Source organism: Thamnophis sirtalis, unplaced genomic scaffold (assembly GCF_051295495.1).
Source record: "Thamnophis sirtalis isolate CommonGarterSnake01/CBP01778 unplaced genomic scaffold, rThaSir2_p1.2 scaffold_7, whole genome shotgun sequence".
NCBI lineage: Eukaryota > Metazoa > Chordata > Lepidosauria > Squamata > Natricidae > Thamnophis > Thamnophis sirtalis.
In genome coordinates this window covers 68816087-68829138 of record NW_028261387.1, presented here as the reverse complement: position 1 = coordinate 68829138, position 13052 = coordinate 68816087, and the positions used below count along the sequence as shown (strand labels likewise).

The 13052-nt window shown below is 34.7% G+C and overlaps 1 protein-coding gene across 4 annotated transcripts in view; it reads left to right on the top strand.

Moving 5' to 3' along the window:
- PTPRT (protein tyrosine phosphatase receptor type T) overlaps window positions 1-13052 on the top strand; it is a 631119-nt gene that overhangs the window by 490934 nt on the left and 127133 nt on the right. For all 4 annotated transcript variants that reach the window (XM_087720360.1, XM_087720361.1, XM_014067162.2 and 1 more), the window contains exons 10-11: window positions 4050-4251; window positions 5198-5300. In XM_087720360.1, the coding sequence (XP_087576486.1) occupies window positions 4050-4251; window positions 5198-5300 (305 nt within the window). The remainder of the gene's footprint in view (window positions 1-4049; window positions 4252-5197; window positions 5301-13052) is intronic.

Sequence of the window (13052 nt, the reverse complement as noted above, 5' to 3'; positions counted from 1 at the left end):
ACTAAATATATTCTATTTAAATATATATATTATTTGCTTTCTCAATGGAAAGAAAGAGTTAATCTCACCTAAAGCACCAAAAGCATCATACCTTATATTGCTGTGCACTACGTGAGGTCAACTCTTTTTTTCCATTAGGATGGCTAGGAAAATACCACACAGTATTAAAATAGTATGAATAATAAATACAAACAAAACAACCAAAATAATACATTATTATAAAGTTTAAAAACCCAGTCCTTTCTCCCTGAGATACTTTGATTGCAAACATAGTCAGATCTCCTCCCCTGTTCCCAAAGAGGGTTTAGAGGAAAGAAATTAGGATTTCATTCAAAAGTATATAAAGCTGAAATAGCCTGCCTTTTATTTTTAATTTAGTGTAGGAATTTACCAGAGTGCATGCTGATATTTATATCCTGACCTGGTTTTATTTTATTTTTTTACATTCTCTCTTTTCTTTCAAAAATTAACAAACCCTTAGTGCTTGAGAGGTTTTTTAAAAAGGGAAAAATAAACAAGAATATTTTTCGCAAATCAATTTTCATGCCCATTTTGGTGGTATGAATTTATGGCTCTCCGAGAGCCACAAAAAACAGGAGCAAGAGTTTGGGGGGAGGGGAGGGGACCATATATTCATGTTTACTAAATCTGCTGATGCCTAACATTCATCTAAATTGGTTCATGGAATTTTCTTAAGAATGACCAAGTTTGTTTCTCATTAACGAAATTTCTATAACTCCAAAGGATTGAGACTTTTCCTAAACTGAGCCATCATCAGTAGTTAAATGTTAAATGTAGAGTTGAGAGTTTCTTATAATGCAAGAATCATTAAAAAGAAAAAAGAAAGAAAGAACATTTTGAGTGGTAACAAAATGTGGGGGAGAAACTCTTATTGTACAGGTGCATAATCTTTTTATAGTCCTGGTCAGATTTAACTATCTAAGCAAAATCACCTTGCTATATCCTTATGAATGTAATAATTTTAACAAGATTGCAAATCAGTAGAAATCTATCTGTAATATATACTTATTAACTATTACATGCTGCCCTTTTATCAATTTATCATGATAATGAAGATGCAATTTAACTAAAGGCTTTTGGTACATCCTAAGACATAATAAATAACAGCTTTTTTGACATTTTCCATTCTGACATTTTACTGGAATGATAAAATTCCAGTAAATATCAATGGTGTCCTGACATTTACACTAACGGTAATCCCTTACTGTTTCTTTTACTCAGGTACTACATTTTTATTTAAAGCTTTTAGGACTGTTCATAAATGAAAGCATACAAATATAGTCACTGTCTCACATGGAAATTCTGGTGGCATCTATGGATCTTAAACTTATAATTACATAATTATTACAGATGATCTGGACTCATTTCAGTCTGGCCTCTGGCCAGATTACAGTACTGATTCAGCATTCATCACATTTCCTGATTATCTTTGGTGGAAGCAGGAGCCAAAAGTGGTACATCTATACTAGTGCTCCTTGATCTCTTATACTTTATACACAGTATCCTTCTGGACCAGCTGCAAGGTCTAGGAAGAAAGGCACTGTCCTCAATGATTGGTTTCAGTCATAGTACCAGAGGGCGATAAATTTTATCCATGGTGCCTCTTACGTGGGATTTATCAAAGTTCAACACTCTGTTCACTATCTCCCAAATACTGGGAGGATTATCTGCTACTTTGGGGTGTAGTATCTTCAGTATGTAGATGATATGCAACTTTACATTTCCATCCAAGTTGCACAGATGAAGCTGCCAATGTATTGACCCAGTGCCTGGACACAGCAATTTTTGCACTACTTCTATAGTAACCAGAACTGCTAATCCATGGCTTAGTTCTTGAGATTGATACTGCACTGTATGGAGAAGTTGTGACTGCTTACAGCATCCTATTGTGCTGTGGTCTTTCCTAAACCTCTGCACTGTGGAACTGTAGAATAGATTCCCCAAAGTCATATTGTTGATGGTAATAGCAATAGCACTTAAACTTTTATACCACTTCATAGTGCTTTGCAGTATTGCAAGCTAACTTTAAGCAGCAAGCTAACTTTAAGCAGTTTACAGAATCAGCATATTGCCCTGAACAATCTGGATACTCATTTTACTGACCTCAGAAGGATGGAAGGATGAGTGAACCTTCAGCCAGTGAGGATGGAATTCCTGGCTATGGGCAAAGTTAGCTTGCAATACTGCATTCTAGCCACTGATCCACCATAGCAATAGCAGTTAGACTTATATACCGCTTCATAGGGCTTTCAGCCCTCTCTAAACGGTTTACAGAGTCAGCATATTGCCTCCAGCAACAATCCGGGTTCTCATTTTACCCACCTCGGAAGGATGGAAGGCTGAGTCAACTCTGAGCCGGTGAGATTTGAACAGCCGAACTGCAGAACTGCAGTCAGCTGAAGTAGCCTCCAGTGCTGCATTTAACCACTGCGCCACCTCAGCTATCACCATGTCTCTTCAAGATAAGATTAAGAGGTCTTTTGGATTTCATGGCCATCATTGCCAGGAAAAACATAGGCTTGATGCTTACTCATATGGACAAACACGTTAGATTCAAAACATTGCATCCTTTTCCATTGTCTACTTACATTTAAGCTGCACAATATCACCATGCACCAGCAACTGTGGAAGGGGCAAGGGGTCAGTGTGACATAAACAGTGGTGTTCTGATGCAAACCCATATCTTTTCTATCTGTAATGTGATGTGAAATGCATATCCCAAAGGATAGAGCTTGACACCTTTTCTCCCCATTACTGTGCTATGAACAGTGAGAAATTGCTGTCTTTCTGATATTGATAAGGATAGAAGACTTATAAAAATGGTTCACTCCAGCCGCATGATCCAGGTCCTTTTTTTGAGTGCTGTTGGAGATTTCCCCAATAATGTGGTGCCACAGTTCTGCTATAGATCTGATTGTGGAGACACCAAGGTTGGATAAAATTGTTACAAGGCAGCTTTCATCAAACTGTCAATCTCTTTATAAAGAGCTCTAGAAAATAAACAAGATAAGAATTATCTAGAGTAATGGTAGCAGAAAAGATAGAGCAGATGAAATCAATCATGGGTATGTTTCCTTGCTTGGCCTAATTTAAAGTGAAACATCTTTACTTTTCCATTTTTATTACATTATCAGGATAATCCATTCATTATTGAAAGTTTCTTTGCAGAGAAAATAGCTTATATTTGTTCAGAGATCGATATCAAAGTTTAACATGATGACTGTTTGACTGTTTGGTTTCACTGATCTTGTGGAAGCTGAGAAAATGGATTATCTGTTGTATGGGGCCTCTCATGTGTGATTTGGATTCATATTCTTTCTGGCTTCTTAGCTGTCTGACAAAGGCGTCATGTGACTGGAATTGGATTTAGCTTTTAATGAGGCAGATAGGGACCTTCTCCTGAAAAAAAAATCTAGCCATTCACTTTGTTACAAATCCTTCCTTTCTGGGAAAAATGCAGGTAATATGAGATGGAATCAGCTACAGAAGATCCTAAATGAAGTGGATTATCTAAATTCCTTCCTTTCTACAAGACTTTTTTTTCTAAAGCTTTTGAGAGCTTTTTTTCTTTTTTTCCAGCTGAGATGTGATGAGGTTTCTTGGAAGAGAAGTATAAGGTCTTCAAAGAAAAAAACAGAAAGTCCAGTTGCCTCTTGAAAAAGCACTTTTGGGATAACCATGACCTTGATGACTGAGAATCACCATAGATGTTTCTAGATTAAGGTCTAAGCATGAGACAGAAATAGTTCTGATTCCTCTAGTGACTAGAGGAACTCAAGTTCTGAAGTATGGGAATCTGTTCTTTAGGCATTTGACTTGCATTTGATTCTATGGACATCCTATATTGCTAAATCACCTATTTAGCAACTAACATTTATCCTAGAAATCAGTTAAAATTAGCTGAAATATATTTGTTTAGTCCTTCCAAATAAATTTAGATCTCTGTAGATGGAAATACTGTATATACAAAATCAATTATACATTCAGATCATGCAACAAATTTGACCCCCTCCCCCAATTTATTTCAGATTACCTACAAGGCTGTTGGATCTCTAGATCCTACTGCTGACTTGTTGAACCAGAGAGGAAAAGTCTTCAAACTAAGAAATGAAACCCACCACCTGTTTGTAGGATTATATCCAGGAACTACCTATTCATTCACCATTAAAGCCAGCACAGTAAAGGGTTTTGGACCTCCCATCACCACACGGATTGCAACTAAAATTTCAGGTATTACTATTAAGGGGAAAATGGCATGCTGAGAAAATTCAGTTTTAATTTTGAATTTGGTAGGTAAAGGGAAAATAATTAGTATTCTGTCAAAGTTAAGGCAATTAGCATCTTGGGCTGCATTTCTTAAAATGTTCCTATGGGGAAAATAATTTGTCAGATTTCTTATAAAACAATAAGACAATCCTGTCATTTAACATTGTGCACTTTAATAAATAATAAAATAATAGTGGGTGGGTTTTTTTGTTCTGCTTTGTTTCCAGTTAAGCATTGCTTTCTGAATCTGTTTAATTTTAAACAGAAATTGATCTCGAATAATTCAAAACATTCCCTTCGTCATTAAGCTTTGTGCAATCTGCAGATGCACCTAGCAACAAAAAATGTCTATAACTGTGTTATTCTCTGCTGAGTATTTATGTAAAACATGTTCATATTCACATATAAAGAAATTATAGAAGTGAGAGGATACAACACATTGCTTCTTTTGCTTTAATATAAATAAGGGTCAACATTTATTCATTTAGATTTTGATATCATTAAAACATAAAGTTGAGATTTCAAGAAATAAGCTTAATTTTTTTTTGTTGACTTTACACTTTGTGCTAAAATATAGTATGCTTTGATTTATGTCGGCTTAAGTCAACACCCAAAATGGGTCTGCTCATGCAAACTGTTGCATTGCTTTAGAAACAGCCTCTTGCAAAGACAGCTGTAAATTAAGATGTGAAATTGGAAAGAGAGCAAGAGATATTTAATTAAACATAAAGGAACATGGAGAGAGAAATAACAAGAAAACCTAATTTTTTAGGTTTTCTTCCTAATTGGGTTAAAAATCCAACCAAATGTTCACTACTACAACAGAACAACAGCATCAAAAAGCATGTTGTATTTGATTCCCTTCTACTGGTTGATTTACAGAAACATAAATATTTATGTTGTCCAACAGCACCATCAATGCCAGAATATGATACGGATAGCCCTCTGAATGAAACTGAGACCACCATTACGGTCATGCTGAAGCCTGCACAGTCTCGTGGTGCGCCAGTCAGGTAATTTTCTTTCTCTCTTTGTTTAGTTTTCTTCTTTTTCAAAAATGCCATGATATGTCATTCCATAGTTCTAGATTATAAAAAAGAAGAATTTTAGCAAAACAAAGAAAGCTACAATGACACCACTACCTCAGGAAACCATTGTAGCAGAGAAAGATACAGAACAAGTATCTCTAAAAATAAATTCTGAAATTGATGGTGATTGCACTGTGGTCCAAAAGACTCAAATATCTATGAAAACTGGAAAGAATTCCCCAAAGGTTCTTCTGAGAACTAATTTAAGCATTCTGTTCTCTCTGGATTTCATAGCAGAATGAATGCTAGCATCAAGCCATGTCTGCTAGTATTCATTTTCCCCTGTCAAAAATTCTACACACAAAATATGCACATAAAAAGTGCTATTGAAAGTTGTGAGCAAAATGCTGTGGGTTAACTTTGAAGGAACATTTAATTTTATTCTGAAGTTTTGTAGAACTGGTCCTTCAAAGCATAGCTACATAGTTATACCCTGTTTTTGAAAGTAAGAGTTGAGACACTACTCTTTTTAGTTTTGAGCAAGTAAAACTATCCCCAAATAGTTGGTCTGTGACTTGGTCCCTAAATGGGGGGTGGGATTCAGAGGAGCAGGTGAACTTACACAGTGCCACTCTGAAAAATATTTAAGTCACCCATAAGATACAGCCAGTAAGATTTGCTCTGAGTTGCATTTCAGTTGTACAAGTCTTTTGGACCCAATGCAGAAACAAAGATGCAGTTAGTCACTTTTAGGCAAGATTGTTGATAAGGTGATACGTTGGCAGCTTCAGAAGACCAAGAATAAACAAATTATCGGCATTGTTTTCAGATTATTTCTGACTGAGATAATATTGATCACCCTTGTAGATTACCTTTAGTAGGTTTATTGGGATGGGGTTGTGTATCTAATCTGTTTTCTATTTTCTGAGTGGCCTTCAAAACACAGCATCCTTCTGAAGTTGCTTTGAAGTGAAGTGCATGTTGTTATAATTTTTTCCACTTTATCAGAGGTGATTCTGGGTGATGCACAACAATCAAATGAAAACATATTAAAACATCATTATAAAAACAATCATTATAAAATGCACACAATCAATATTAAAATCATTAAAATAAAAATATACAAACCACAGATGGGGAAAAAAAAACATAGTAACCATATATTACCCACAACAAAAATATTGCCAGTTAAAGCCTGATAATTTAACCAGATCTTGAGGGACGTCCTGAACATTAAAAGGGATGGAAGTCCTTCATGGCACAGAGTCTAGAAATGTGCTTTCTTGGTTATAGCTTCTGACTTTTGGAACATCATATCCCACAAGATTTGCATGGCCTCCAAAGCAATTTCTGTAAGTCTCTATAAGGCTTTGAAAACTTGGTTTTTCATCCTCTATTGGGACAAAACATTGAATAAGCCTGCCCTGAAATTATTTGGGAAATGCTCACCTGAAGATTGCAGTTTGGCCTCAGTTGTATTTTATGTGGTTTTTATATTTATAATTTATTTTTTGTCTGTTTTTAATCCTATGTAAACCATCCAGGCTCAAAATTTGGAGTTAGAGAACCTCATAGGTTGGAGATGGATGGATGGATAGATGGATGGATAATAATTTTTTATCAGCTGATGATAATCTGAAGAAGAAGAAAAGTAGCAACATTGGAGGAGTCAGTCTCTTGCATAACACGTGCTGTACATACATAATCATTACCATTCACTGATAATAGAACAGATACACCAGAGGCAAATAGAAAGCAACAAGAGATAGTAACTGTCATGTTTTTGTGTAGTTGTAGCAACAACTACTGTGTAGTTTTTTTGCAGCCTAAAAGATGGTGAAAGGCACTCTAAATGAACAGTGCAGTCTTTATCTGTTCTAACACCAGGTTATAAAATTAATGATGTAACTGCTACAACAAGTATTTTAATTCCCTAATTGACTTAATACATTCATGTGAATATGCACTCACCAGTAATAAAGCTCTTATCTTGCTTAACTAATGAAAGACACACTAATACTTCAGTTGTTAGCTATAATGGAGTTAACATAGTATATGTTTTACATCTAAGATGCTGGTTCCAGGATGCATCTAATAATCTACCCTTCAAATTTTATCTCAGGTTAATATATGCATGTTTAGGATTGGTAAATATTGGGACACTTCTTCTATGACAATAGCCCAAATATTTACAATATTTTTATAAATACCCCCACCAAAAAAAAAAAATCAATACTTATTTTCAGCTCTTAAGTAATATTATGCATTGGTTGAAATCAATATTTCACTTTCAAAGTAAAAATAGCAATAGTACTTGGACTTATAGAGTGCAGAGAAGAGCAACAAAGATGATTAGGGACCCGGAGGCTAAAACATAGGAAGAATGGTTGAAGGAATTGGGTATGTCTAGTTTAATGAAAAGAAGGACTAAAGAGTGACGTGATAGCAGTGTTCCAATATTTGAAGGGCTGCCGCAAGGAAGAGACTCCAAAGTATCTGAAGTTAGAACAAGAAGCAATGGATGGAAACTAATCAAAGAGAGAACAACCTATAACTAAGGAGAAATTTCCTGACAGATCAAACAATGAGCTGTGGATGCTCCAACGATGGAGATTTTTAAGAAATTTGATGAATTTGTTTGAAATAGTATAGGAATTCCTGCTTAAGAAGGGTTTTGGACCTGCAAGGTCCCTTCCAACTCTATTATTCTGATCCCAGGTGATATGCTATGTATAAGTCTTTAGGAATTCATATCTAGCACCAGAATATGCATTTCTTATTAAGATAAAAATAGCTGTATATCAGCTTATCATATTTGAGAAGATACTCAGTAACAATTAAACATTTCAGATTCTTAATGTAAAGGAATATATTTAACCAATGATTATCACTTTTCCAGTGAAATTAACAGATTTAATGTGGATAGTTTTACTTTGCCTCAATAAGACCCCATGTAAATCCCACAAGATTCAAACCTCTAAAGTGAAGTGTTTATATTAGAAATATTGTTAGATATTTCACATCAGAAATATGTATGAACTCCAAAATTAACTTCCTCTCATATTTTTTTTAAACAAACACTTTTCCTACTTCTGGGGAATACTTAAAAACAAAATATATTTCCCTACTCCTTTTTTAATGAATAAATGACAAAGTACTGGAAAAAATGATGGAATGTAAACAATTATTCAGTTCTTATTTTGGAATATGAACAAAGAAAGCTTAATTTATCACTAAACTCATTTTTATCAAAACTAACACATTATGTTTGTATGTGTTTGTCAATTAGCAAACTATATACAGTGATTACTATACGTTGTTGGAGACCAGAGTGTGCTATGTTATATATTATTTATCTTTCTTTTCTAATTGTGTTCTGTCTTCTGATTTAATTTTTGCTGTTGAACAGTCTTAAAAACCAAAATTAAGCTGCCTCCTGTAAATCAATAAGCATCTATCAAAAACTGTGTGAAAATATTTCTGAAAACCTTGTTCCTTTATATTCTCACCTGTAAAAATAATTTAAATGTCAGTGCAGATCTCTTCATACAAATACATACAAACATCCAATATGTGAGAAGTCTATTAAAATGAATTTTTCTCCTCACAGATTCAGTTGCAAAATCAACATGAGGCTTTCCTTTTCCCTGATTTTCCCCCAATTTGGATTTCACATGCTCTTTCATTAAATCCACTTTCTATTCATTCTATTATATCTGTTGATCTGCAAATATTGAAACTGCTAATTGTACCCTTCCTGCCTCCCTTCCTTCTGTTCTTCCTTCCCACAAATAATATGTGAAACATTCAGAATCTCCCCAGTTTCTCATCATAAAAGCTCAAAGCTCAGTCATGTTTTGTATTCATTGCTTTTCCATGTATACATATGAAGTGACTACAACAAATTTTCAAAACATTTTATCTATGTGGAATCTGACCAAACACATTCATTTTTAGGTTTCAAAATAGCTCTTACACTCTTTCAACTTATTCATCCGCTTTACATAACAGATTAATATTTTTCCCCGGGATTGCATTCATTCAAAATGAATTCCAGAATAACACACTTGGAAAATCCTTCGAGATCATTTAGTCGAACCTCCTGCTTAAGCAGGAGATCCTATATCATTTCAAATGATTGTCCTTTTTTTTCTTAAGAACCTCCAGTGATGGACAACTCACAACTTCTGGAGGCAACTTGTTCCCCTGATCAATTGTTTTAACTATCAGGAAATTTCTTCTTAATTCTAGGTTGGTTCTCTCCTTGATTAGTTTCATCCATTGCTGTATTTTCCCCCAAAAACAGGTTCTATTATTTGATTTTTCAATTGTCATTATTCACTTGAATGTAACATTCAACTATCATCAAAATACGCATTTCTATTTTTCATATATACCCACAGTACAGGGGTGGGTTTCAACTGGTTCGCGGCGGTCCCCGCGAACCGGTTTGTCGGCGAACCCGGAAGTAAGTAACTTCCGGGAACGGCGAAGGGCCCACATGCCCTTACCCGGTTTTGATGAGTTCTGCGCTTCCACGTATGCGCAGGACGCATACAGCGCCTGCGCGATCCTACAGGAGCAGCTGGAGCATCGCACAGACGCTAGTACGCATGCGTGCACTGCACGCGTGCACGAGGACGCCGCCGGCCCCGTTCCAACCGAACCAGTTGGAACGGGGCGAGAAACCCACCCCTGCCACAGTAACTCAAAAAACATCAATTCATACTTTCAGAGAGATATTTTAGCCCCTTAATGCTTTATTAAACCCTTTCCGTCTTTTTCCTTCATGTATTCATCAGCATCATTCAACATAATCAGGCTATTTTCATTCAGCTCATTACATTCTCTACTTTTTCCTACTTTCCAGACATACATTTACCTATTTTCTTTTATTTTTGTTCGTTCATTTATGTTAATAGCAATTTACAACTCTTACATTCCAAGTCAAAATCTTCCCAATACTGATAATCTGCTGAATTTTTTTTATCTTAGCTGCCAATCATAGCTTTGTCTGGTTTGATAAAAAAGCTTTCTTACTAAGAAAGGTGTTCCTTATATTAGTGATTTTATCTTTTCATATTCAACATTTTTTTTTGACAATCACAATAGCACTGGTTACCCTTGGTACAATAGCTTCCAAATTCAGTTCCTACCAACTAGGATATATATACACAGTATACTGTCCCATGCCAAGGATGCATTCATCAAATTAATTAAAAATGAATTATCACACCTGTTTTCTATAAAAATAATGCAAACAGGATAAGATATGAATAAGACTACTATAATCTATAGAGTAGAGTAGATTTTACAGATGAAGACAGATGTAAAATTTACTCTCTGGTTTTGGTGTTCAATGAGCAATAATTGTCATGGCACCATGAATCAAACTCTAGAAGCCCAATTCCTGAACATTGGAAGATCTCTAGATATACACCTCAGAAGTTTTAGAGTGGAACTTTACTGTCCAATTGGGTATCAGAGGAGAAGGCAAGTCATACTGTGAGTATGTCATTTTGGTATGCTGAATTGACACTGTTGGAGGAGGTGATATACACAATATATTAAACAAATAAGAGATTTTTACCCTAGATACTATGATCTAATATTGTATACAAGTGAAAATACTATTTGCAAAATCAATATGTTTTTCTACCTACAATATATACAGTATAGTATAAGAAAGATAATATAAGAAATAAACTTTAGCCTAACATATATCACAGATAAGCTGAGAATTTCACTTTCCAGATTCACCCCAAAATAGGATGGGCTTATCCGAGAGTGTACAGTATGTTATTTGCCTAGCTTTGTAGAATATCTGTATATTCTGTATACATTTGTGTGTAAGCCCACCATGGATAACCAGATTCTCACATTTTTAACCAAAATATTTTAACCAAATGAGTCCCCTCTGAAAGCAAAAACATGGAATTTTGAGAGTTGGCTTATCTGCAGGTAGTGAGTTTTTCATGGTACTTTGATTAAAAATGTAGGGGTTGATCTGTGGATGGGGTTTTACACAAGTATTAGTTAATTTTCCTCCCTATCAACTCTCTTTTTCTTTTCTTTTTTTCTGTTTCTTCTCCCCTCTTTATCTCAATTACTGATTGTAGAATGTCTGTGAGTTTTCTCTCAGGTATTGGGAAGGCAAACAAAGCTTTTAAGTTCCACTGTCCAGGATCTAAATCTCTGTATGCCTAACAGGCTCCACACTTTTGGTCTTTTTGTGCTTTTACAAGGTGTCCCAGGTTTTTTATTCCTAGTCTTTCCCTTCATCAAAAGGATTATTCTGTCATTCAACTGTTCCAGGTGATTTCCTCACCATCATCAATGAATTTCTATTCTTTTTTCCTTAATCTTTTTATATACTAAATCCAAAGTGCATACATACCACGTTACATGTCTATTCTAGCATTTCATCTTTTTATGCATATGTGTTCTTGGTCTTACACTGAGTCCATTGTCTTCCCTTAAAAAATGACCTTGGCATAGACCCAACCATTTTTCTTCAATGCTTCAGCCTGCCCCAGTCATTACTATGTGGTTAAGGTTTTATTAATCATTTGCAGCTTAATCTAGAATAACCATATGGCATTAAATGATTATATGGATATTCTAGAAGGTGCCTCAAAGACAAAATAGCCTTTGAAAGGAGGTATCACATCTGATATGATTGGTGGCAAACCTTTCTTCTAATTCTTTTGCATCCACTGCCCATTTACTAGTCTACACAAACAATTGTCCCAAACTGATCTCTGTAGGGACTTCCTAATGTTCCTAATTCTAATAGTTTTAAAATATCAGTTGCACAAATCCCATTCATATATGCAGGGTTGGAGGATCTCTCTCATTTCTCTCATACAACCAATTTTTTTGTATTTAAGTACAATGACAATAAAGATTATACATGTATCTTACAAAAATTTCATTGCTATTGTCTCAAATATTTGGAACACATGTAATGTAGTTTTGTTAGATTTTTTTTCATCATTTTACAGATTGCTTGAGCTCACTATTCTCAATAATATGATGTTTTTGCAAATTTCTTTTTCTTACTGATCCTTTCTTGCTATAAGTAATTAATAAATGAATATGAATATCCCCTGTGGAAATTCAATATAGATTACTCAGATCTAGCTAATAGCCACATCTCAGAGTAGACACAAACATGGCACTCTGTATCTTTTTATGTCTTATACCAAGCTATCTGGAACAAATTCCTTCTATGCTTTGGACCTAAACATAAAGAAAGAGATGACTAAGTTCCCTATTTTTCTGTATATTACTGAGAGATTTCAAGACTTAATTATATCACAGGTATATAAATTATGGAAACATGTTAATGCTCCCATGATTAAAATTATAGAGAGACTAATTGGAAAAGCATAAACTGAAATGAGGAATTCCTAATTATAGTTTGCTTTGAGATATTAATTTTCCTCCATAATGAATGCATAATTCTTCAAACTAGAAAAAAGGCTATTGCATTAATGTGTTAACTGAAGATATAATTGGGAATTGTCATAAATGCATAGTGAAGATACAAAAGGAAATAATGAGAGTGTAAGTATAGTACACCCTGAGTTATTTTGTCTATAAGAACTAGTTAACTAAAAAAAATACAGAAATTTTATGTAGATTCTTGTGAACTTTGGGAATGACAAAATTTCTAGAATACATACATCTCATGGGCTTATGATCATTCATGCCTTGGTGACTTCTCAGTTGGAC